The 23,581-nt window shown below is 50.2% G+C and overlaps 11 protein-coding genes across 11 annotated transcripts; 5 read left to right on the top strand and 6 right to left on the bottom strand.

The window, feature by feature from the left end:
- Positions 1-431: 431 nt before the first annotated feature.
- Z518_04537 (uncharacterized protein) lies at positions 432-1,439 on the bottom strand (the record flags this gene model as incomplete). Its single annotated transcript, XM_013418243.1, has 1 exon — positions 432-1,439. The coding sequence occupies one exon, from the start codon at positions 1,437-1,439 to the stop codon at positions 432-434; it is 1,008 nt and encodes a 335-aa protein (XP_013273697.1).
- Positions 1,440-5,814: 4,375 nt separating this feature from the next.
- Positions 5,815-6,552, bottom strand: Z518_04536 (uncharacterized protein; the record flags this gene model as incomplete). Its single annotated transcript, XM_013418242.1, has 1 exon — positions 5,815-6,552. One exon carries the CDS (start codon positions 6,550-6,552, stop codon positions 5,815-5,817), a length of 738 nt encoding a protein of 245 aa, XP_013273696.1.
- Positions 6,553-7,486: 934 nt separating this feature from the next.
- Z518_04535 (uncharacterized protein) lies at positions 7,487-10,218 on the top strand (the record flags this gene model as incomplete). The annotated part of the gene is made up of 4 exons (XM_013418241.1): positions 7,487-7,530; positions 7,576-7,602; positions 7,660-9,002; positions 9,053-10,218. The coding sequence occupies 4 exons, from the start codon at positions 7,487-7,489 to the stop codon at positions 10,216-10,218; spliced, it is 2,580 nt and encodes an 859-aa protein (XP_013273695.1).
- A 513-nt stretch (positions 10,219-10,731) lies between these two features.
- Positions 10,732-11,451, top strand: Z518_04534 (uncharacterized protein; the record flags this gene model as incomplete). Its single annotated transcript, XM_013418240.1, has 1 exon — positions 10,732-11,451. One exon carries the CDS (start codon positions 10,732-10,734, stop codon positions 11,449-11,451), a length of 720 nt encoding a protein of 239 aa, XP_013273694.1.
- Positions 11,452-13,139: 1,688 nt separating this feature from the next.
- Z518_04533 (1-aminocyclopropane-1-carboxylate deaminase) lies at positions 13,140-14,210 on the bottom strand (the record flags this gene model as incomplete). Its single annotated transcript, XM_013418239.1, has 1 exon — positions 13,140-14,210. One exon carries the CDS (start codon positions 14,208-14,210, stop codon positions 13,140-13,142), a length of 1,071 nt encoding a protein of 356 aa, XP_013273693.1.
- A 253-nt stretch (positions 14,211-14,463) lies between these two features.
- Positions 14,464-15,147, bottom strand: Z518_04532 (uncharacterized protein; the record flags this gene model as incomplete). Its single annotated transcript, XM_013418238.1, has 1 exon — positions 14,464-15,147. One exon carries the CDS (start codon positions 15,145-15,147, stop codon positions 14,464-14,466), a length of 684 nt encoding a protein of 227 aa, XP_013273692.1.
- A 225-nt stretch (positions 15,148-15,372) lies between these two features.
- On the top strand, positions 15,373-16,422 carry Z518_04531 (tRNA N6-adenosine threonylcarbamoyltransferase; the record flags this gene model as incomplete). The annotated part of the gene is made up of 1 exon (XM_013418237.1): positions 15,373-16,422. The coding sequence occupies one exon, from the start codon at positions 15,373-15,375 to the stop codon at positions 16,420-16,422; it is 1,050 nt and encodes a 349-aa protein (XP_013273691.1).
- A 182-nt stretch (positions 16,423-16,604) lies between these two features.
- Positions 16,605-18,274, bottom strand: Z518_04530 (uncharacterized protein; the record flags this gene model as incomplete). The annotated part of the gene is made up of 3 exons (XM_013418236.1): positions 16,605-16,658; positions 16,706-17,288; positions 17,490-18,274. The coding sequence occupies 3 exons, from the start codon at positions 18,272-18,274 to the stop codon at positions 16,605-16,607; spliced, it is 1,422 nt and encodes a 473-aa protein (XP_013273690.1).
- Positions 18,275-19,237: 963 nt separating this feature from the next.
- On the top strand, positions 19,238-19,579 carry Z518_04529 (uncharacterized protein; the record flags this gene model as incomplete). The annotated part of the gene is made up of 1 exon (XM_013418235.1): positions 19,238-19,579. The coding sequence occupies one exon, from the start codon at positions 19,238-19,240 to the stop codon at positions 19,577-19,579; it is 342 nt and encodes a 113-aa protein (XP_013273689.1).
- An 11-nt stretch (positions 19,580-19,590) lies between these two features.
- On the bottom strand, positions 19,591-22,000 carry Z518_04528 (uncharacterized protein; the record flags this gene model as incomplete). Its single annotated transcript, XM_013418234.1, has 2 exons — positions 19,591-20,934; positions 21,002-22,000. The coding sequence occupies 2 exons, from the start codon at positions 21,998-22,000 to the stop codon at positions 19,591-19,593; spliced, it is 2,343 nt and encodes a 780-aa protein (XP_013273688.1).
- A 278-nt stretch (positions 22,001-22,278) lies between these two features.
- Z518_04527 (uncharacterized protein) lies at positions 22,279-23,166 on the top strand (the record flags this gene model as incomplete). The annotated part of the gene is made up of 1 exon (XM_013418233.1): positions 22,279-23,166. The coding sequence occupies one exon, from the start codon at positions 22,279-22,281 to the stop codon at positions 23,164-23,166; it is 888 nt and encodes a 295-aa protein (XP_013273687.1).
- Positions 23,167-23,581: the final 415 nt, after the last annotated feature.

The following is a 23,581-nucleotide window of genomic DNA, read 5'->3' as shown; positions in this document are numbered from 1 at the left end:
AACCCAATTCTCATCATTTGTTATGGAATGCATCATTCTTTCTGGATCACTAGCGATGCGATGCGACGGAATGGACATAGGGAGGGCCAGTGCTGTCATATCGAATGTCCAACTAGGATGACCGATCTATTGATATACCGAACCTTTTTTGGTTTTTTTTTTTCCTTTTCTCTTTTAGCTATATTGATATCCATACCGTATTAGCAGAGCGGAAAGGAATGAAATTTGAGAATCTTCAAAACAATTTGGTATCCTAACTTCTCCTGGCACCGATATTCCGCATTGAACTTTACTTGAGCATATCTTGCACCCTGAGGATGATCACAATCCTCATTATGGATATATAAATATGAACAAATAAGCACCATCCCGTCTCATTTCATCCCGTTACTAATGACCCACGCCCTTTCATCATTGTTGAAGTTAGACTTTCACATAAGGCCCGAATACGGATCATCCTGTCTCTGAAAACTATTGTACTTCTGCTGTCGTCTTGCGCGGTACTGTTGCGCACAGTAGGATGATGGAGATGGTGCGATACGGAAACCCAGGAATTTGTACGAGGACATTAATGCATTGCTTCCGGTCGTCCTCGACCGTCTCTCTTGCGATTTTGCCGCTGCGTGTGCGGGAGTGGGCGTCGAGGTAGACGCAGGCGAAAGCGACTGTGCAGTGTGATGTGCAAACATAGCTTTTACCTCGGCGATTCTCGTCAGGTGAGAAGCGTAGTCGAGCTCTAGCACCTGTCCGCTTCTACCGTCAGCATTGGCATTCCTGCCTTGCGAAGTATTCGTTTCGGTCTGAGGTTGTTGGTGCGGTTGAGAGGAGGCTAAGTACTCTTTCACAGCTTCACCTGCGAACTCGAGCACGGCATCGGCATCGAAACTCGCGCCCGTGACGGTAGCAGGCGGTTCGAGAATGCCGGCGCTGACGAGCATGTCGAGTGCGGCGCGCAGCCAGTCGTCTTCCGATCCGTATGTGGGTGTGCAGTAGAGAAGTGTCGAGAGTTTGGGTCCGAGTTTTGAAACAGAACTGTGGTGTGTGCCGAGCTTGATACGCAGGGTCAAGTGTTGTGGCTTACCGGCGATGGGAGAGGAGATGCTTGTCGTGATGATTCGCGAAGCTGGAGCTGTGTTGGAATTGGATCCCAACGGTGATGATGACGAGTCTGACTCGGTTTCTGACTCTGATTTCGTCGTTGGTACGGGAATGGGGAATTCTTGCTGGCGGAGTTGATGGTTGTGCATGTCGAAGAGGGCGGATTTGGATGATTGGCGTCGTGAGAAAAATCTGGGTCTTCGCTTCTCTTTTCCCTTTTGCTGTTGCTGGATGATTTCGGCGGTGGGGGAAAGGAGGATGGCCCAGTGCAGAGCGCTTGAGGAGGCGTACGGGGCAGAAGAATCCGCGGAGGAGAAGCCGAGAACGGAGATCTGTGACATCCTTCTTTGCTTTCCAAGATTAGGATTAGTTGAAAAGAGTAGATTTGATTGAGGATTAGAGGTAGAAAGGCTCAATGTGAGTGTTTCCTTCCTCTCGACAGCTCCCAGATTCTCACGGCTGAATAAGACAAGAGAACAAAAGGACAAGGATTTCCGGTTCCTCAGGGCAATAAATTGCGCCGATCAAATCTGGATGCTGAGGTGATAGTGAGGAACGGGCTCTTGAGAGGATGAGGACGAATGATCAACCCATGTGACAATCCTCAAACCCTCGAAGCTGCAAAGATGAAACGGTCCCTTTCGTCAAGTTATTGCAGTTCTGAAGCGATAAGCTTCGTGAACAATGTAGTCTCGTGCGTTCGAGGGTTGGGGCCAATTTTGATATACAGCCCTTTCTTTGTCGTCGAAGAGATACTGTGATTGGACACCTCGACACGTGCAAATGATGTAAGAAATCAAAGTCTTGGGCAGGGTGGTGTGTTTGTGTCGTCTTTCTCAGCTTACAGTCTGCCTAATCTGGATTGCCTGAGCCCCGTGAATGAAACGATCCTGTATGGAGTGATTTGTAGGGCGACGATTTCTGATAGTTAGGGTGATCTTGCCGGCCCGGAAACGGAGATGGGAAAAGATGATTTGCTCAACCGATTTGGGTATCAACATGCAAAATTGAAGTAATCAGCAGGGAAGAGGGTTCGTGAGGTTTATGCGAGCGACGACAAAATGATTCGACGTGACGTGATATCTCGTTCGTAAAGGCCACATCGAGTTGGAATAGACGCTTAGCAACGGGTCTGAAGTATACAGCCGTTCAAAGAACAGGAAGCAATCAAGTCATGAGGGAAAGGAAAGAGGTAATATATGAAGTCATTGCCTTTCATCTTCACCTCAGAAATTTCCCCTGGTCGATTTTCATATGTGTGAAATATGTGGCAAAGAGTAAACATTGGCTGTCATCAGGCGGACAATGTCCGAATGGAGATGAAATCACTCACCAACATTGTGGGCAATTTGCAGCAAGGGGAAAAGATTCCGTAGAGATTGACGCTGATGTTGGGCTCAGCGGCCAAATCACTTGCTGGAAAGGTGAAGTAGAAGGATAGAAATCCAAAAGATTCCGGCAACTTGTCCGCTCCAGATTTGCTGGGTGATCGATTTGGCAGACATATTCCAACGAATCATGCATGAGTAAAGGGTGGCCACCGAGAGTTCGCCGCAGTGGCTGAAACACATATAAGTCCGCGACGGACTCCCGTCCTGTAGGACCAGCTGATATAGGATTTATGTGGAACCGTGTAGGAGATGAATATCTGCCATCGATGAGAAAATTCCGTAAAGCAACAGGGCTCCATCAATATCAAAGCACCGATACCCACTTCCCAGACATCTTGTTGACCAACTCAAGTGCACAACTGACATAACCATCTTGGAGTCCTCAACATGATCTGGCGATGAGGATTCTCGTTCCTTTGCATCGTAAAAATGTTTGACCACAGCTAGCCACCTGATTTGGGTGTTCTTTGTAAAGACAATAAGGACTTTCTTGGCTTCGTGGAAGGCTTTCCATGGTTTCGGTCTAGCTGCTATATCCAACAGAGTATGCCGGCTTCCTGAGAGAACTGATTGTCACAATGTGTGCAAGGGTGATGGCGGTTTGTATATGCTTGTCATAGACGTTGTTGACCCAGGCGAAGCTCTGCATGCGTATCAAAATTGATAGCCGTCCTTATGATTGGTAATTTGAGTCGAACTGGATTTTTCCACCCAGTGTTCATACCCACTCATCGAGTGGCAAGATATCTAGACAGTGCATCAAGTTGAAGCTCTCCCGTCTCGGGACCCAGAGCTCACTCTTCTTGATCACTTTGGCGCACGGTCGTGGGAGGAGGTTGCTGCTATCTATGGTAGGACAGTTGGAAAATGGCCCTTTGAAAGAAAGGGGCCCAACCAAAGTCATTATAGAGGTACACAAGTTATTGTTCTCGACAATCGAAGGAAGTGTCCCAATAGATGCCAAATAACCAAACGGGGATCAATGGGTGAGCGATTGCGTGTAAAACATCTTCATGACGAAAAAGGGCGAGATTTGCTTGACCAAGATGTACACGCTGGACTTCCCTCTCGAAGATCGGGAATTCAATATTCGTTCTCACGGGCATTTCGGCGCAGCCTTCCAGCCCAATGATATGAGAATCGATAACACCACTTGTGCAACTTGGATGCGTTTGTTGATGAATCGGGGTGCCGAAGGTACCTCATTGTCTTTCTCGTCCAGCTTGAGGAAGTCACCAAGAGTCCTGGGAAGAATACGTTCTGAGAATCTCCATTCCAAGTTTCAGAAGCTCATAGAACACCATTTTGGAGGCCTTGAAATCCTCCATGTTTCATTCTCCAGTTGACACTGCATCAACGACCTTTTCTCCATTGTTTCATTATTTGTGGGAGAAGTGTCGAAAAATGGATTTCACATAAATCGGAAATAGCCGGTGTGCGTAATGAATGGCAAGAGGAGTGACCAGAATCATGGTCTCCCTGTACACTAGGTCAACGTCGGATGTCAGGAGTCGTGCACTGAAGGCACGCTTCAAGTATTCTGATCCCCAGCCCAAGAGGAGATGTCGGTCGTCACAACGGCGTCGCAAAATTGATATTCTTCATCTGCCGTCTCAATACAACGTTCGTATTCTGTCCAAAAGATTGTACTTGAGGGAGTGAAACCTGCCAATGAAGGATAGTAGAGAGTGGTGGCGCCCCAACAATTTTCTCTGTTTCATACAATCACAATTTGAGGTTCGCCATCTCCAAAAAGAATCTCTTTTCGACCTTGCCGACGATGAGAACGGAGAGTTCCAGGATGTAATATGCCCATACAATCAAGGCGGTCGATCCTACCTCCTTAGAGGCGTGAATCTGCATTGTTTCTGATAGTGCTGAGCCTCATAGAGTAGGTATATGGTAGCTTCCATCAACTTTGGCGTAAGTTGAATATAATTGACGGAATCTGGAATGTAAGAATGCCATCTGCAAGTCTGGCTTGAACAGCGGAACAGGAAGGGATCTAGTTGAATGTGGTCGACTGTGGGGCTAATAGTCGCCAGAGGCTTGATAATACCCTTGTCCGCTTTGCTGCCATCCCCAAGTGAACTAGAACTGTTATCACTAGCATTGAGTGCCTTTTTGAACGTAGGTTCAAGTTCTAGCACGATTCTGCCGTCTGATCCTGAATCCTGAAACGTATGAAGAAGTTTTGCACCTGCTTACTCAAGTGAGCTGCGGCATAATTGACAACTCGATCGAGCGGTACAAGATTGGTGACTTCTAATGCGAGTTGCACTCCAAAATCCAGTGATGGCATCATTTCACGACTTGTTCAACTTGAAGAGAGTAGCCGCGCGTATGCTTGAAATGTCCATCGTGCTCTTAGCGTCCCTGAGGAGTGGATGCTTTTTTCCATTGGCTATGCTCACGCAACGTATGGTGATGTCACATTCACCAGCTTCGAAAGACACGGTATGCTAGGATGACATGTTCTGCGAGACATGGTGTTAGTTGTAGCAATCTTTTGACGGCGGTAGAAGATCCATCCCTCGATAATTCTCATCTTCTGGCGCCCGAGGCAGCTCCATTTGAACGTTTAGTAATACCCAAGGGACCAAATTGAAAACTTGGCCATGACAGGCATGCCTGTTCTAACCACAGGTTTCGGGTGTTCCGTAGCGGAATCACGTCGTAGTCAAAACCTCACCGATGGAAAGTTCTCCTTCTATCATAATCGTCGCCGACTCTGGCCCTCTGCCTCAGAAGAGAGGAATTTGTGTATCATGAGAGTTGCCTGTGGTTACAAGCCCGCAAAGTAACCGCGGGAATTCGCACCATCTTTTGCGGAAAGTCGACAACAGGATCAAAAGAGAGGGTAGACCAAAAAGACCTTCAAGGTGGAAACGATAACACATTGCAGTTGAGGAGAAGGGCAGCCGACATAATAATTTGAGTGACAGACAGGGACTGGTAGTATAACATGAAATCATTGCAGAAAGCTGGACAAGCGAATGAGATGGCTTTGTGGAGAATTCAAGACTTTTGCGGAGGGTATCATTTGAGATACATTCAATCTTGCCATATCGGAGTGTCAGATGTTGTACAACGAGGGTGATTCCTGTGATATTACACAAAAATTTCTTCCTCATGAAATGCGCCCCGAACAAAGACGTGATCGGAACGCAGTGGCAATATGCAATCGAAGATCATCAATGACGTGCACAACCTGCTGGTCCCATCAGAATGTTCACACCTCGTCACGACATCCGCTGCGCGACGAGTTGGCCCGGGTATCGTTTCCATTTCGAGTCAATACTGGCGTAACTGCAACAACCCCCACCTATGTCGTGCTGGGATAACTTCTCTCTTTCTTCCTGTTGAAAGCCCTTTGATCCTTCAACCAGCGTCGATACCCGGCCACGCTTCCCACTTTTTCACCGTAAAAGTCAGGGACAGGGTTGTTTGTGCTCGCACCACTTGGGTTGACTCTATGCTTCTTTATTCTTTCGAAAAAGCCTCGTTCCTTTATGGTGAATTCCGGTAGGCGGCTACGATGAAGTAATCTCCAAAGAGAATTCCCAAAGGCTGGGCCGATGAGCCATCCTAAGAAGGTCGCGCCAAATGTGGCAATTCCCATGCTGGTAAAAGGATCGGTAGGAATCAATTTGGTGACGTTATCAGCGAAGCCAGGTACTTCGGAGAAAGCAATCACTGCTGCCGCGGTAGATGCGAATGATGTGACGATCGAGGATGTAAGAGCATATCGTCGTCGGGAGGTGCGTAGTCGGAAGAAGGTATTCCAATCGAGAGCGGAAGAGGTCTTTGGGGGAGTAGATGTCGAAGCATTGCGGATTCGACACAATGACGGAGTAAAGAAGGATGAAGGCGTACTTGTGGAAGAGGGTGGATTTGCTGCAGCGGAGGGCGACTTTGAAGATGGAAGACGACGCTGATGACTTCGTGCAACGAGGGCGGCGGACGAAATATGCCGTCGTGATTTTACGGCAGCTTCCGCCGAGCTCAGAAATGAGCCAGAGCGTTTGAGTGGTAAACCCAACCTCGTAGCCTTTGAAGACATTCTTTGCCTCCGGCTAATGGCGAAAGCGAAGAAAAGGACGCCAGTATTGGCAGCTGGGAGAATCGAATATATGAGAGGTTGCCAAAAGGCAAAAAGACATTTTGCCAGGATCGAAAATTTACCCAAAGCTGCGCCCAATGAGTGAGGTTTGCGGGATGGCGCGGCGCTCTCCTATGCGGTGCTGTGCCACCCAGCACGTGCAATCGTAGTGTCGGCACTTGGAAAATGCACCTAAGGCAGTTAGGAATGAATGCTCGCAGCAAAGTCAACCTAACAACTCCAGGTCAGCTCTGATCCGAGTAGTCATCGAAAGCTTCGTCTGTGACCTTTGCTGACTTGTTCTTGTCGTCAAGATGCAGTGGTCCGTGTATCAGACAAATAGGGGTGGTAAGTTCGATTTGGTCCTAGTTTAGAAGTTGGAAAATGCTGGAGGGTTCAGCTCGCCTATAAGCCGGGGAACTAATTCCTGACTGGCTCCTCATTAGGCCTGAAGCGCCCATTTGCTGCCACTTGCTACTGGCATTGGGGCTACCTACGAAGACTTTTTGGACCGAATCCAGCCCTCCATCCGCCATTTCCATCCAGGGCCATCCACAACCCCCTCCCCCCCAAAAAATCAACAGCCCAACCTTTACTTATCGTAGATAGCCCAAGGACTATGCCTTCTGCCCCGTCCTCACCATTTTCATTCCCCTACGCTTGCACCGTTTGCGTCCCGTGTCTAGGTATGGTCTTCAGGTATTAACCATGGCGAACTAGTCTCCTCGTTCGGGATCACATCTTATCTGTTCATGAGTCTGTCTTCCCACCGAAATGCAGTGTCGGACCACCTGGCGATCTCCTCGATCATATCTTCTGTACTAATGTGGCTGTTCTGCGACCCTCGGTGACACTCACTCGGACGCCATGCCGCGCCCAAAGAAACCCGAACAGGATGGGAAAGAGGTCAAGAAGCGCTCCAGGAATGGTTGCTGGCAGGTGCATTTTCCGGGTGGAAAAACACCGTCGCTGACATAGACATAGGCCTTGCAAGTCCAGAAAAGTAAAATGGTACGATACGCTTTCAATCTGACTACGAAATGCATCCGGACGCTGACAGAATTTCAGCGGAGAGGAAAAGCCCACATGTGCCAACTGTCAACGACAAGGCGAAACCTGTGACTATAGTATCCGATTGAATTGGGACGGTCGAAGTAAAAAGAAAGATGACGGAAAACCCGGCTCTCAAATAATATCCTTCGGTACACCTCAGTCGATGTCGCAGTCTGTCTCAAATGGGTATGCCAATGGCACCCATGACCAAAGTCCCAACGGCCAAATTCCCACTCCTCGAGCCTCCCACCTCCCAATTCAACCTTCTCCTGGTTATCATGTTGACCAGCCCGTGCCGGAGCCATCCTTGCCGCCGATCAACAATTTTGCAAATAATCCTCCTCTTCCGGCGACCGAGTTCAACCCGACCATCCTTCCTCCTCCACCCGTCCTCAGAACTCCGCAATGGGGCGACAGCGCAAGTATTTCTTCACAAGAACTGACAGCGATGCCTTCGTTACGATCATCGCTCTCCTTTCCTGCGTATCCCTCTCCGTCGGACTCGGTGTTTGGAAGTCCAAACCTCCCCAATGGAATGTATCAGGTCAACGGGCATTCCGTGCATATGCCTCCGCGGATGCCCACGTCCAATCCCATGAACTATCAAGAAACCGTGAATTCGCCCTATAACCCGGCGAAGAGAATGAAGCTGAGTCCACGAACGGACAGTTTTGGGAGAACAACCAACTACCAACGAGCTGGGTCGTATGGCCCAAATGATACCGAGGAGCCCGCCCGAGTCCAGTTCAATCCCAATACGCCGACCATTTTCCCTCCTTATCTCAGCAATCCTTTGACTCCTGCAGCTTCGTCGACATCACATGTCTCGCAGGATAACGAGGACCGGCGGATATCCGTGAGCTCCTTATTATCAGAGGACCCGGAGCCGGATGATGCTAAGCCTGCAAATCCAAACGAACAAAATGCCGCCACTGAGGAGCAAATCCCACGGCGAGGGTCACTTCATCAACGCATGGTATCATACTCAGAAACGGAGACCTACGGTCAAGACCGGGGAAATGTTGATCTAGATATCCCGCGGAACAACGACACGATGGCCATCTCAGGCATGTCTCCTTCGGAACATAGTGATTTCGAATCTTGGTTAAATGATACCGATCTGGGAATACCCGAGTTTGGATTTGGTCTGGTCAGCCGAGACCCCGTGTTTGCGAAGGGAGGATACTATGCCACTCCAGTTCCGATCAAGATACCGCGAAAATTGGAACCACTGCCTCGAACGCTCTCCGAGAACCCGATGAACTTATTGTACTTTCATCATTTCCTCAATCACACTGCGAGGATTCTGGTGCCACACGACTGTCCGGAAAATCCCTTCAAGACAATCTTGCCCAAGAGTACGCTCTCCGTAACCCGAGCCCCCTCCCAGTCTGCTAACACGTAGTAGTGGCCGTGGATAACCCGAATTTGCTCAATCTCCTTCTGGCGTATTCCGCGTCCCATCGAGCCAGGCTATTGAATCATCCTGAACCAGCTAACCGAATAGCTCTCTGGGTTCGAGATGTTTTCCCTTCCCTCCGGCAGACGTTGGACAACGTATCGAACACCGAGGTTTCTAATGCGAACTTAGCAACCGCAATCATGCTGGCGTCCCTGGAGATTATTTCTCCGTCCAGTTTCGGAGTTTCCATACCGTGGCAGAACCATTTGAGTATTGCTCGAAGCATTATCCGCGCCCGAGGTGGACCACATTCTATTTCGCGCAAAGATCCGGTCATGTACTTTTTGACAAGGTGGCTGGCATACCTTGACGTCATGGGATCGCTGTCGGGGAGACGCAACGAAGAGCCTCTATTTGAAGGCAACTACTGGTCGAGTTCTCATGAAGATAGTACTTCCGCGAAGGAGCTGTCTTTGACGGACGACGACGATGGCGATGACGAAGATGACTATACGATCGACTGCTTGCTCGGATTCACCACTCGATGTGTCTCGATCCTGGCACAAGTGGCTTTGTTAGCCAGGCAATGCGAGGCGGGCCGAATTGACAGCGAGACCGGTCAAATCAACGAGGCATGGAGACCCTCAGCGGATATTTTGAAGAAGGCAGAAAAGCTGCGGCATGATCTTGAACACGCCCGCAATCATGAACAGATTCAGTGTTCCCATCACAGCCCTCAACTCACCAAAGCACATTTATGCGGCACCGGGATCCGTCGCAACTCGGCTTATATGGAGATGTCGGAGAAGGACGCAGAAGAATCGTTGGCGACCAATTCAGCCTTCCACTGGGCTGGATTGGTGCATCTTCTCCGGCGAATCCACAATCTTCCTCGCAGCGACCCCGAGGTTCAAACTGCAGTGCATGAAATTGTCAGGATTCTTCGAACAATCCGAGAAGGAGGAAGCGCTGAAGCGTGCCTGCTCTTTCCAATGATCACGGCTGGAGTTGAAGCTGAGGATCCGCTTGATCGAGCAGAAATATTGAGTCGGATCAAGGGCGTGGAAGGACTTGGGATGTGCCAAGTCAGTCGAGCTCGAAAGATTATGGAAGAGGTATGGAGGACTGGCGTCAGTTGGGAATGTCTGACGACAGGCGAGTTCTTTGGGTAACTTCTCTGGACCAAATTGATGTATGAGTTATGAAGGAAAGGATGGGATGGGATGGGTGGATGGGATGTGGGACCAATTGCATTCTGTCAATACCCAGCCTGTCTCGGATGCATTTCTTGAGCGTTGGAGCCGCGGCGTTTTATTTCAAGTTGGGACACTCGGGTACTATACCAACCTGTCGTTTCAAGAGAGATACATGCAACATTTTTCTTGCGATTGCGGTATGGAATTACCTCTTTTTTCCTCCTTGCCGTCGGAGTTCATATCCGTTCTTGTAGCCGTGTAATTAACGGAGACGGTATCTTACATCATCCATGCACCAAAGTTACGTTGTCAGCAAGCTGAAATCAGTTTGGATATTTCGTCTCTTCTTCAGGCTTCCATCGCGATTCTATCTTTCGGCTTCCTATTAACCTACGGCCCCTCCCTTTGCATCCCGTTCTCACTGCATTATTGGCGCTCATTTGATCTTTTGCTTTTCGCATCATTCATTTCACTCGTGACAAATACAAGATGGCCAACACCCTAGACACGCTGATCAGACAACATCCTTTACAGAGACTCCCTTCTCCATCTCGAGGCGTCTCTGCTCTGGTCCATACCATTGGTCTCGCCAGCTTCGCTTATTCTTTCAACTACCTCGTCGAACATCCCAATCACATCAATCAGGCTTACGGATGGCATTTCCAATACCTCACCATCATCGGCCTTACATTGGCAACCATCACTTTCAGCTTAGCTCTCCTTGCCGACCTCTCCCTTTCGCCTCAACTGTTCGTCAGCAAAAATGTCTTGTCCATGTGCTCCGCGCCTATGGAAGTTCTCGTCAGTGTCTTGTACTGGGGATTGCGAGCGATTGATCCTGCTCTGGTCGTGCCTAAGGAGCTCGAACTACCTTTACCTGCCGACCTGAGCTTCCACCTTGTACCGAGCCTGCTCTTACTGATCGATTTGTTGTTTCTCAGCCCTCCCTGGACCATCACCGCCCTGCCCGCCGTCGGCTTAAGTACCTTCATCGCCTTTCTCTACTGGTTTTGGATTGAGCAGTGTTACACTTACAACGGATTCTATCCATATCCCATCTTCGCCATGTTGGAGCCTGGTCAGAGAGTTTTCTTGTTCTTGGGCAGTGCAATGATTATGGCAGCGAATACGATCGTTTTGAAGTGGGTGCACGAAAAAGCTAATGGCTTGGGTAAAAAGTCGGTGGCGAGTCCTGGGCGTATGAAATGAAAGGGTTCTTCCAGTGTTTGCGCAAATCAACTTACAGCGGCGACAGGATGGAGGTGGTTACCGACCTGCTCCTAAAGGTGCTTTCTTGGAAAGGAGTGCGAATACAGCCAGGCATCTCGAACCTCTTATTTCCCCCTGGATTTCAGCGCAGAGTTGGGCGTTCAGACTTTCTGGATTTGTTTCTCAATAAGTCATACACCTCGCGCAGAATCAACAGTCAACTTCAAAGATTTCAGCTCTGGAACCTTTCCATCGGCATCTTCGACTCCGACAACCTTGGATAATGGCTCCTTCGAAAGCTTCAGCCGTAGAGAATTTCACCCTTTTACGCCCCTACAACGTATTTTCTCATCTCTCTCGGCTTGTATTTTTTTCCCTGCTGCCTGATCTCCCTCACTGCGCCCAAAAGAGTCTGAACGGCTCAAGTGCTTTCTCATGGTAGGCAACTTCGGGGTCGAATCTTCAATAATGCAGGTGTTGTGATTTCAATTCCAACCACCCCTACCCCAGGAAATGAAAATTCATGAATCTATTCCCCAGCACATAGTATAGCTCATCTCCCTCCTCTCTATTTTCTCATCGGTATCTTCCCTAGAGGCGACAAACTTTCCCATAGCGACAGCCTCCACAACTTTTCTCATCGTTTCCTTCCTTTCTGTCGGCTTCCCATTCCCTACCCTTGCGAGGAATCTCTTTCCACCGTTCCCTTTCCTTTCCACTCCTCTGTCACCTTTCCCACCCAAGCCGTCCCCAAACCCCCCCGTCTCGAAGCGAGAGCGTGATCACGGAAGTCATCACCAACACATACGTTCTGGACGAAGGAACAGGGGATGGAACAGCCGCTCCGCCGCCCACCTCGGAGCCAGGACCCACGTCTACACTGACACCCACATCGAACCCGTCACAGACAACCCTTCCACCAGTCCTTCTCACAAATCGCACCCTTTACCGCCAAATCGACGGTTTTCGTCGGGTTCCACCGTATGGTCGTTGCAACCCGCACATTCCCACACGGCACCCTCACTACCCTCACCTATTGGCACAACTTCTACGTACATAGCCCCCAAAACGAATACTGCTGGACTCGGGTGACGAACATCAAGATGTGTTGTGGTGACTGGGTGCGTGTCTCTGATCCCAACCGCAAAGATTCACCGCACATTATGGGACAGATGAAATCGGCAAGAAATTGATAAAGTCGTATGAGTTGAGAAGAAAACAAAAGGAAAAGTCAACAAGGAAGGAAAAATGATCATGTTGCCAGGCTGGGTGTAGGGCAACTAAAAACATGAAATATTTGCAAATACCAGAAGATCATCGATCGCTGATTTAAGATGGCGTTGGTGCTCATGTTGAGTATATCAAGGCGTGGTATAGTGAGAAGGAAATAGTGAATGAACGGGGAAGGGAAAAGGGGAAACACATCAATGGTCTTCAAAAAGCTTATGGGAGGGAATTGCTGAAGCGAATGGTGTACGTGAGATGGATTGACGATAGATAGTATTGTTGTGTCGTTGAATATTTTATTGCTATTTCGTGTTTTGTACAGCTTTTGTCCTGCGTTCGGCGGAAGAAAGGCCGAGGCCTTTTTCAAGGTAGGAGCTGAAACTATGCGGAAGAGTGGAGAATATACGACGGAGTAGAGAGAATAGGGCCATAGACTAGACTTGGCTCGTGAATGGATCTATTCATTGAACTTCCGAATACGCATTCAACGCCAACTGCCCGCCCAAATGCGCGTACAGCACATTACTTCCCTCGGGGATCTCGCCCCTTCTCACCAGATCCATCATGCCGGCAAGACTCTTGCCCTCGTACACAGGGTCCGTGATGAACGCCTCAGTCCGTGCACCAAACCGAATAGCTTCGAGCGTCGTTTCGTCCGCGATCCCATAGCACCCGGCATGATACCGCGTGTCGAGAATGACGTCTTGCGCCGTGATATCGGATTCGTCAAGCCCGATTTTCGCGGCTGTCTGTTTTGCGATGCGCAGGACCTGCGCGAAAGTCTCGGCCGGTTTGGCTGAGGCATCGATCCCGATAACTTTGCGTGGCGACGATGGAGACAATTTGCTGAGCAATTTGAAGCCCGCGATCATGCCGGCGAGGGTGCTCCCCGTCACGGCGCAGACGATGATGGTGTCGAAGAATAAATCCATGGCGAGTTCTTGTGCGCGCACTTCGAATGCCCAACGTGCGAAGCCCAGGCCGCCTAGTGGGTGGTCTGAGGCGCCCGCGGGGATGTAGTACGGTTTTCCACCGGCGGAGAGAACTTCTTCGGTGAGCGTCTTGAGGGTCTGTTTATGCTCGATGCCGAAGCCTGAGGCGTCGAGGCGAACATCCGCGTTCATGAGGCGAGAGAGCTGGATGTTGCCCACTTTGTCATAGCCGATGTCGTTGTGGTCAACCCATTTCTCTTGGACGAGTTTGGCTTTCAAGCCCAGTTTGGCGGCGACCCCGGCGACTTGCCTTGTGTGATTGGATTGAAAGCCGCCGATGGAAACTAAGGTGTCACAGTGTTGGGCGAGGGCGTCTGGGACGAGATACTCGAGTTTGCGTGTCTTGTTCCCGCCGAAGGCGATGGAGGAATTGACGTCTTCACGTTTCGCGTAGATGGCGACCTTCCCCCCGAGGGCTGAAGAGATGCGTGGGAGTGCATGAATGGGTGAGGGGCCAAATAAGAGTGAGTATCTGGGGATACCGGCGAATGGTTCGGGCAGAGAGATGTTGATTTCGGAACTGGAAGGGTTGTTTGCCATTCTGATATGGATTTCTTGGATATAGGGTACAACCGACGTCGGTTTCTTGAGAAATTTGGTCAGAGTGAAGGTTGAAAGGCTTTATAGAGAAAGGGAAAACAGAGCTGGGGTCAGATATGGCCAATAGAAGGCATATTTTGCCGTCGGACATAGGCTTGGCGGCCGAGACGAGTTCGATAGTGTTGTAATTGGTGTGAGAGGACCGGAGAAGGAAGTGTAAACGAGGCTGACGCGTGGTTCGGCTATTGAAAAGTTACGGTGGGACTTGTAGCTGGTTTGAAATATGAAGGGAACAAGGCGGGGAGAGAGAGAGAGATCGTGGTTTGGTGAATGTCGTTTCGATAACTTGATCTTTCTTCGGTCCCAGGACTTCATGTGATGTAGTCCAGGAGAAGAGAGCTGGGAGAGCATTGTCTTGACAAAACATCGTGAAAGAATAGGAGCTGCTGTAGAAGTCATCGACACAGAGGTGACCACCAGTACCGGTGAGGACTAGATGACGTGTTGAATTGGAGGAATCATCGTCGGGGAAAGAGATATCAATCTGATGGAAGAGATAGTCGATGGTATTGGTACCAGGCTTGGTAAACCAGATGCTTATAGTATGGACATTTTCAGCCAGATTCAAACGCCAGATGTATTTCCGAGCAAAGGAGAACTTGGGCGGATTCGTCCGACCTTGGAATGGAATGGTCATATCAAACTCGCCTTGTTCATGGTAGAGAAGCTCCAGATCGGCGAGATGGAGCCTCCCATCCGCATCAATAACGGGAGAAGGCGGGGTTTTGGTAAAGGTGGCCTGGCCTGAACAGAGACCTGAAGGCTCCGAAGGGTCTGCCGATTGTACCTTACGGTTGAGGATCCAGGTTCCGGAGAGGCTTTGGAAGAGATGGATTAGCAGAATGGAACGAGATGAGGAGTGATCGGGTTCCTGCATGATGTTGGGAGAGTGACGTTGGCACCAGTCTAGAAGATTGAGTCGTAGATCTGAATGTATTGACCATGCAGGAGGTCAATTAAACTAACTCCATCATGACGCCGCTTTATACCAAACGAGATGCCAATATGTCTTGGCATCAAACCTCTTTCCCGCTTTTATTTTCATGATACGGCCTGACTGATCCTTACCTCTCCATTTTCATCTGTAAATGACACATTCAACATGATTGCAATAGGCCTCGAAGGCTCCGCCAACAAACTCGGCGTCGGCGTGATATTACAGCCTTCTAAAGGCGGCCCTGCACAAATATTATCTAACATCAGGCACACCTACGTCTCCCCACCCGGAGAAGGGTTTTTACCAAAAGACACCGCCAAACACCATCGCGCGCATGTCACGGACCTGGTCAAGCGTGCACTGGTCGAAGCAGGCGTCACAGTCCAAGAGGTCGACTGTATCTGCTATACCAAAGGCCCTGGAATGGGGGCCCCATTGCAGAGCGTTGCCATCGCCGCCAGAACTTTGAGTCTCTTGTGGAACAAACCGCTCGTGGCCGTCAACCATTGTGTGGGGCATATTGAAATGGGCCGAGAGATCACGGGCGCCACGAACCCTGTGGTCCTCTACGTCTCGGGCGGGAACACCCAGGTGATCGGCTATAGCACTCAACGGTATCGCATTTTCGGCGAGACACTCGATATCGCGGTGGGAAATTGCCTGGATCGATTTGCAAGGACGTTGAACATTTCGAATGACCCTGCCCCCGGGTACAATATCGAGCAACTGGCCAAGAAAGGTAAAGTGTTGCTTGACCTGCCTTACGCTGTCAAGGGTATGGATTGTTCTTTCAGTGGGATTTTGGCACGGGTGGATGAGCTCGCGGAACAAGTGAAGGCGGGGACCTTGAAGGATCCTGCCACCGGGAACGCCATCACACCTGAAGATCTATGTTTCTCTCTCCAGGAGACGGTCTTTGCCATGTTGGTGGAAATCACCGAGAGAGCAATGGCCCACGTAGGTTCCAATCAGGTCCTCGTTGTTGGCGGGGTGGGATGCAATGAACGCGTACAGGAAATGATGGGCATAATGGCCAGAGACAGGGGCGGCAGCGTCTATGCGACTGACGAAAGATTCTGCATCGACAACGGTATCATGATCGCACACGCGGGCCTTCTCGCATACCGGACAGGATTCCAGACGGCTCTGGATGACAGCACTTGCACACAACGATTTCGAACAGATAGCGTTCATGTTGCATGGAGAGAAGATTGAATTGGACCCCACAGTTCTAATCCTTCAACTTCTGCTTCCTCAGAAGCCGGGCCCGAGAATCAATTCATGGGGCTCTGTCTGTACCCAAAGCGTCCCATCACCACATCGTTAATCCTTGGAAGGCCGTCGTACACCACCCAAAACCCAGCGCCCTTGCCAAAGTCATTGCACCAACAAAAGCTTTACTGAACGCTCTGGAATTTGGGAACCGGCTTGAATGAGATCGTGGTCACATACTCAGAGGAATTAGCCCAAGCAAAACAAAACATGTGGTGATGCATACCTTCTTCTTATACCGAGTTGTCACACTCGTCGCCAGTACCCCGTTCTTGACGCTGCTAGTCATGAGATGATTCAATACGGTATGGTTTGGTAGTGTCAGGACGCTGTTATCGTCCTTCACTGGAAGGATACCGTTCAGAATGGACCTGCTGAGGAACATCGGTAACGTCGGCGGTGCTGGACTTTCTTGAATCACTCGAACAGCGGCTTGATATCTTTGATCATCCTCGGGAAGATCCACGTCGACCAAAGCTTGGGGCACCAGTTGTCGAAAGTCACCCGCCGGGACCTCCTCCGCTTGAGGCTCCTCAATATCCGAGTCTTCTAGTGTCTGTCCGCCTGCATGGCCTTGATAATGGTCATCAGGGGCAAGAACAGTCGATTTCTGACCCGGTTGCGCGCTCTCTCTTCTTGGCTTGGTCAGGTCTTCAGTGGCAATCTCGATATAATTGACCAAGAAATTGTTGAAATCGACCGCTGTTGGGAGGTCTGGGCTGGTGACCATCTCGCCGTCCACCACGAATTTGAGATGGTGTGTTCCTGATGGAAGGTTAATCGTGGTGAACATGCCTGGGGCATTCTTTCTGTGATATAGGTCAGCCACGCTCAAGATATACACGCACGGGAAGATGTGTGTGTAGTAGTTTGGCCTCTGGGGGGGACCTTCCGCCTCTGGATGGAATGGTCCCGGGTTCTTGTCGCAGTTTTGGTTGAATTTCGAACAGGTACAGAGACGCACTCTGCGACGACATCGAACCAAGAGAGAAACATTGACGGGGACATACCTGGGATGAAGCCGATATTTCTTGTCCCAATTGGTGAAAGTCCCCGTTACGTAGACTTTGTGGCCACCATGGTTCCACTCAATGACGGTTGGTACAGTTTGAGTAGCAGTGTCCGCTGCATACGGTTGTAGTTCTTCTCCCATCTCTTCCTCTGATTGTGTAGTCGTGCTCAACATGGAACTTCTCCTCCTGGTTTGAGGTTCGATAGCAGAGAGTGGCTCATCTGTCTCGAAAATGGGAACATCGGCATTTCCTTTATCAACTGGCAGCAAGTTGGGTGATTCGGGGACAGGCACATCGGCAATGGGAAGAGGGAGGCGAGGAGGCCGAAGTTGTGCCACAGGGGTATATCGTCGATCTTGGTATGCCTTGTGCTGCTCATCAAACCGCTCCTCAACCGTGTCTGGCTTACTTCTGGAGATGGGCACATCCATGGGATCCGATGGTTGGGGCACAGGAAGTGATGCTTGATGCCTTGATCTGTGTTCTACCTCATTCCTTTTCTCTCGTGATGTTCTAGATGTGGATCTCTCTACTTTGGCCACTTTCGCATGTTGCTCGGGGGAGGGGGCTTGAAGGTACTGCTGAAGAGAAGGCTTTTCGAAATGTTGAGAAGTGGTCTGTGCAACTGCAGTGTCTTTAGTAGCGGAAGGGTCGACCGGTGTTGCTCGGGCCTGGGATAAGGCTTGAATGGAGACTCTGCGATGGATTTTGCGGTCCTTTTCAGCCTGCGGAGTGCTGGTTCTTGAAGCCGAGCTCTTCTCTGAGGACTGTTGCTGGCCCATTCTGAAAGGAGCAGTTGGGTTTTCACGTGGAACTTGAGGTGTCGTACGACACGTGGGAGAGCAACCTGGCCCGAGAAGGGCCACGTCAGGGAGATAGGAAGTCAGAGGAAAATCTCGTAGGCTCCAGACAGATTAGCATCCGGTGTCTGGAGGAGCAGAGCAAATAGTAAGCAAAAGAGATTGATGGACTGCAGATTCAAGTAGTAATTGGTGACGTTGAAAGTGAAAGTGGGAGCGGGCGTTGGGGGGGGGGGGGGGGGGTTTTGGGCCTCCGTACAGATTTTGGGGTTCTAAGCTCAGGCACCGTTCGCCTTACGACCTGCAAGCAGTCCTCAGTACCACCGTACCTGAAGGTAGGTGGGGTGTGATGACTGATGCAACCTTGAGAAGTTGATTCGAATCTTTAATTAAAAGTCCGCTAAACCGCAATTACTTTAGGTGAAACCCATCAGTTGTGGGGGAGGCAGCTTTAGGTAAGGCTTCGCATGAACAGGTGGGCGACCGCAGACACTTGCTTCCAATTTCGCAGCGGTCATCTCCTGCTGTTATTTTCATTGCCGCACAACACAAGCTCCAGATCGCACGACACAATCGTCTCTCGTCTTCTACTCGACTCAGACTCTCTCCTCTTCATGATGATTCGATTTTTCAGATGACGACCGAGACGAGCTGGCCCCATTGGTTGTCAGTCACCACAACGATTCTCTATTATGTGCTCTATCCAGTTCTTCTTATCGCGAAAGCACTATGGTACATTTTAACGATACTATCGACTCCGTTTATATACATTGGACGCATCATAACCAGTGTCTCGCTGATTCCATGGCGCCTCTTCGTCCGATTCGAGGTCTGCCACCCGCATATCCACATAGAATTACGCTCATATTTGTACAGGCCCTTTGGTATTTCCTCGGTAGCGCAATCTCGCTTGGATTGCTGCTAGGTCTCTTGCTGCATTTCACAATGCGCGCCTTTATTGTCGTATTTCGTCTCGACCGTAAACCTCTGCCCAAGCCGATCCCTCCCAAAGGACACGATGCGGTATCTTACCGAAAGGCGAGGGAAGAAAAGAAGAGAAAACAACGGGAAGAACAACAGAGATTGGCTGTCCAGGCCAGACTGATCGCGTCCCAGCCTCTGATTCAGGAGGCGGTTCGAGAAGCGAGGAAGATGCCCCTGTCAGGTACCTCAACAAGTCCATTGAGCCCGTCGAGTCCAAGTGTTCCAGGACCAAGCTGGCCTGGCCTTCTGCAAGAGACGATCCTTGAACACAGCGACGAAGATGACGACGACTCTGTGTTTTGAGGTGGTTACTCTCACCGCCGACCGGCTTTGGTGAGCGCGTGCTGGAACAGCTCTTTACACCCGACCCGACTGCCTAGTCTTGCACACAAGAGGAATGCACCACTCAGTTTTCGGTGCAGACTATATGTCTCCTCTGGTGGTGGAGCTAGTCTTTCCCTCAACATGACCGGAATGAGGCTACGAACACGGTCGGTGATTGTTTGGTTTTGGAAATCATACTTGTCGGGGGAAAAATCCATGAAGGGTTCGGCGAGTGTCATAACCGAATCAATATGGGCGTTCAGCATGGTCTTAGACTCGTAACCGGTGAGATAGCCCAGCTGGATGGACAAATCTCTGCAGGCGTCTCTGTCTTTTCGCGACGCCGCTTCGAGAACCCGAACATAAGGGTGGATAAATTTGTCCGGATATTCTCTCGAGGCCCCAAAATCCAAGAGTTCCAACTTGTTCGTGCTTGCGTTGTAGAGGAAGTTTGTCCAGTTCGGATCGGTCTGCATGTATTTGAACTCTGTGATTTCTCGCAGACACAGACGGAGGATCTGTGTTCCAATCCAATCCTTCTGCTCTTGAGTGAGGTTCTGAATCTTGGTAACTGCGATGCCATCCATTTTCTCCATGGTCAAGACTTGCTTTCCCGACGCTTCATCGATAATTTCTGGGACGGTGAAGACCTCGTGGTCGTCTGCTAACAACTCACGAAACCGTTTGGCACCTTCCGCCTCGCGGAGGTAATCGCACTCCCATGCCAGCTCGGTGCGGGCATTGGCTATGGTTTTCTCCAAGTACAAGCCTTTGGGGAGAAGACGGGACGCGGTAAGAAGGATGGAGAGATTATTGAGGTCTGAAGCAATCGAATCGGCCACACCAGGGTACTGGACCTTGACTGCAACCCGCTTTCCCGACTTCAACACTGCTCCGTGAACTTGTCCAATAGAGGCGGCAGCCATGGGACGCCCGTCGAAGTGCTCAAACAACTCGCGCCAATTGGGACCCAAATCGGCGGCAATCACTGCATCTCTCTGCGAAGCGGGCATGTAATCTGCGCCATCTTGCACACGCTGGAGCACGTCATGAACGGGCTTTGGCAGAAGTTTGGCATCTTGAAGGCTCATCATTTGACCTAGTTTCAGGGCAGCACCTCGCATTTTCGACAATTTGGTGACAAGACGTTCCATGTTTGCCGCACTCAGCATTAACGATCCTTCAGGACCGCCTGAGCGGCCAATACTTTCACTGACCACGCCAAAAGCCATCGAGGCGGCTAATCCTCCGTACTCGAAGAGACGGCCAATTCTCGACGAAGGAACTCTCGATTCACGCATCTGATAAGGTTGAACGTTCTGGACTCGCCGTGACTAGGGAATCTGTCAGCTGATCGATCAGTCAGGACCTTGTCCCCGTGGACTTGGGGTAGGGACTTACATTTGTCCTCTGTGCGTCTTCAGCCAGGTCTGCTGCTAGTTGTTTGATGCTCTCCGTGTCTGTATCAGACGCCTTTTGCCAAGCCACGCCCGTGGTGTGAAATTGCCTAGACACAACTCCTCCAGGAACGTATCTGGCCTTGCTGCCTAACAATCTTGCGTTCCTGGGGTTATGGAAAAGTTGCGATAATTGTTCTTCCGAAGGTCCCTCCATGTCGTCTCGCTTAGATCCAGAATAATATACATCTGCATTGAGACCGAGGGGAATATGCGAATCTCCTTCTTGTATATCATTTTCGGCCTTGGGAACGCGGACACGTGGTAGTGCTGACAGTACGGGCTTCACACTATCCGGGGGCTGGTAGAAGACATCCTGCTCTTGCTCCACACTAAACTCTAGGCTGTTTTCATCCGGACCTGAAGGTTCAGCTGTCTTCGCGGGTATTTGGTCTTCTGACTCGCGTTGAAGTCTTTTAACTTCATCGGAGGAAAGAGACTGTTTATTGAGCATAGGGTCAGGTATAAGCGAGTTGTTGGAAGGCTTCACATGTAAATCATCTGTTCCCAGGGCTTTGACCGGGTACCGTGGTGTCTCTCCAGCAGGTCCTTTGTCGTAGCTTATTCCATCACTTGTTTCGTGTCCACCGGGACTGTCTTCGGGTGGAATTGTCCCATCTGGCAAAGCAGATCGTTTAGCTTGTACCTGTTCGACATTCAGAGTCTCATCGGGGGCCGGCTTCGAGGGAGAGTTCTCATTTGATCGGTTGTAAAAATGGTCTTGGATGCCTCCTGTCGCTGGCTTTGGAGGGGATGGAGAGGAGGAAAATTGCGAAACAGTCTTGGCTAATAGTGGGAGTCCGTCTTTGTTCCAGGCTTTGAAGATGGAGGACGTCTTGCCATAGAGCTGGACTTGTGAGAATCGAATGTCAATGTGCTTGATTGCGATTTTCCTGGAAACGTTGACCAACGCCAGAGCGTCAAGAATTCGTTTGCCAGACATGATTGTCAAAGGGTCAAGGACCCATTGTCAAAGCAGCGAGCACATGAAGGTCGAGGAAACAAGCCAACTCGAAGAGTGGCTTGTTGCGTAGATAAAAAGAATTGAACGAAACTTTTTGATGCACGCAGGTCGTATTCGCTCCCTGCGAATCGGAGCTTCACGCTTACTCTATACGTCACGGGCGGATGAGGCATTCCCATGTCAAAATATACATAGTATCGCTCCTGACCACCAAAATGTGACTTTCTGAGAGAGGGGCTCCTTCAATCAATTAACTGATGGACGCGGGAGCCCTCCGAGCACGCATCCTCGAGCTCGAGGCCGAGCTGCAAACTACAAATGCCCTGCTCCGGCGAAGACAGGGATCAAGCTCGAACGCGGGAATCAATCCTTTTGCTGCCGCCGTAACAATTCCTCTAGGGCCATCGATGCACAATCTGATGCTCCTTTCAGACTCTGCTCTCCCACTGGGCTCATTCGCGTACTCGAGTGGCTTAGAGTCTTTCCTCGCTCACCACAAACCTTTCCCGTCCGGCCAGACAAGTCTGTCACTCTTCCACAAATTCCTCGAGCTTTCAATCCAGTCGGTCGCGTATACAAATGTCCCATACACCCTTGCCGCGTTTCGAGACCCGCTAGAGCTCATGGATCTGGACAATGACCTCGACGCCTCGACTCCGTGCAATGTCGCACGAAGAGCCAGTATTGCCCAAGGCCGAGCCTTACTGAGCGTCTGGGAAAAGGCGTTTGCAGCCACTGCAAAATCCCAGTTCGAGGAAGGAGTAGAATCTGTCACGGCAATTGAAGTGTTTGCCAGAGACCTCAAAATTGCAGCGGTATCTCCGGACCCTCTACCAGTCAATGGTCATCTCGCACCTCTTTGGGGTGTGGTCTGTCTTGCCCTTGGTTTGAACCTGGAAGAAGCGGGATATTTGTTTCTCCTGAATCATGCCAAAGCGGTATTGAGCGCCGCAGTCAGAGCCTCCGTTATGGGACCGTACATGGCGCAGAGCATCCTAGCGGGACATGAATTGCAGGATTTGATCCGGCAGTCCTTGGAGAAGGTCTGGCTCCGCCAACCTCAGGATGCCGGACAGGTGGTCCCATCTATGGATTTATGGGTTGGAAGACATGAGATGCTGTACAGCCGGATTTTCAATTCGTGAGCTGACACGAGGCTGCCGACAATCGCATTTTTAGCTCTACTTGAAGTCTAGAATGTTTTACCACGTCGCTCGCATGGTGAATCGCCGTTACTCCGTCAGAAGCTCTACTATGTGAGAACATCACCAACTTCGTCACAGCGATACAAGCCTACAATCGACCTTCTTAGCCTTGGAGAATCTCTAGCATACGCACTTCACAATGAAACTTCACCACGCTCACCTACCAGCAGTATCACGATGCTTCTCACGTTCTTCACCATGCCAACTACCGCCGTCTGGGACCAACGACAACCGAACATCGATATTCAAGTGGGCAAGCCAAAAATTAGCTGCTATTGCGAGCTAATCAATCGAATAATCAATGTGACGCCAGGAGAATGTGTGGACTACCGCGTTTGGCACGAGGGTTGGTACT

The sequence above is a fragment of the Rhinocladiella mackenziei genome, assembly GCF_000835555.1.
Source record: "Rhinocladiella mackenziei CBS 650.93 unplaced genomic scaffold supercont1.3, whole genome shotgun sequence".
In the NCBI taxonomy this organism is placed as follows: Eukaryota; Fungi; Ascomycota; class Eurotiomycetes; order Chaetothyriales; family Herpotrichiellaceae; genus Rhinocladiella; species Rhinocladiella mackenziei.
The sequence above is the reverse complement of the archived record's forward strand: the minus strand, read 5'-3'. Positions and strand labels throughout refer to the sequence as shown.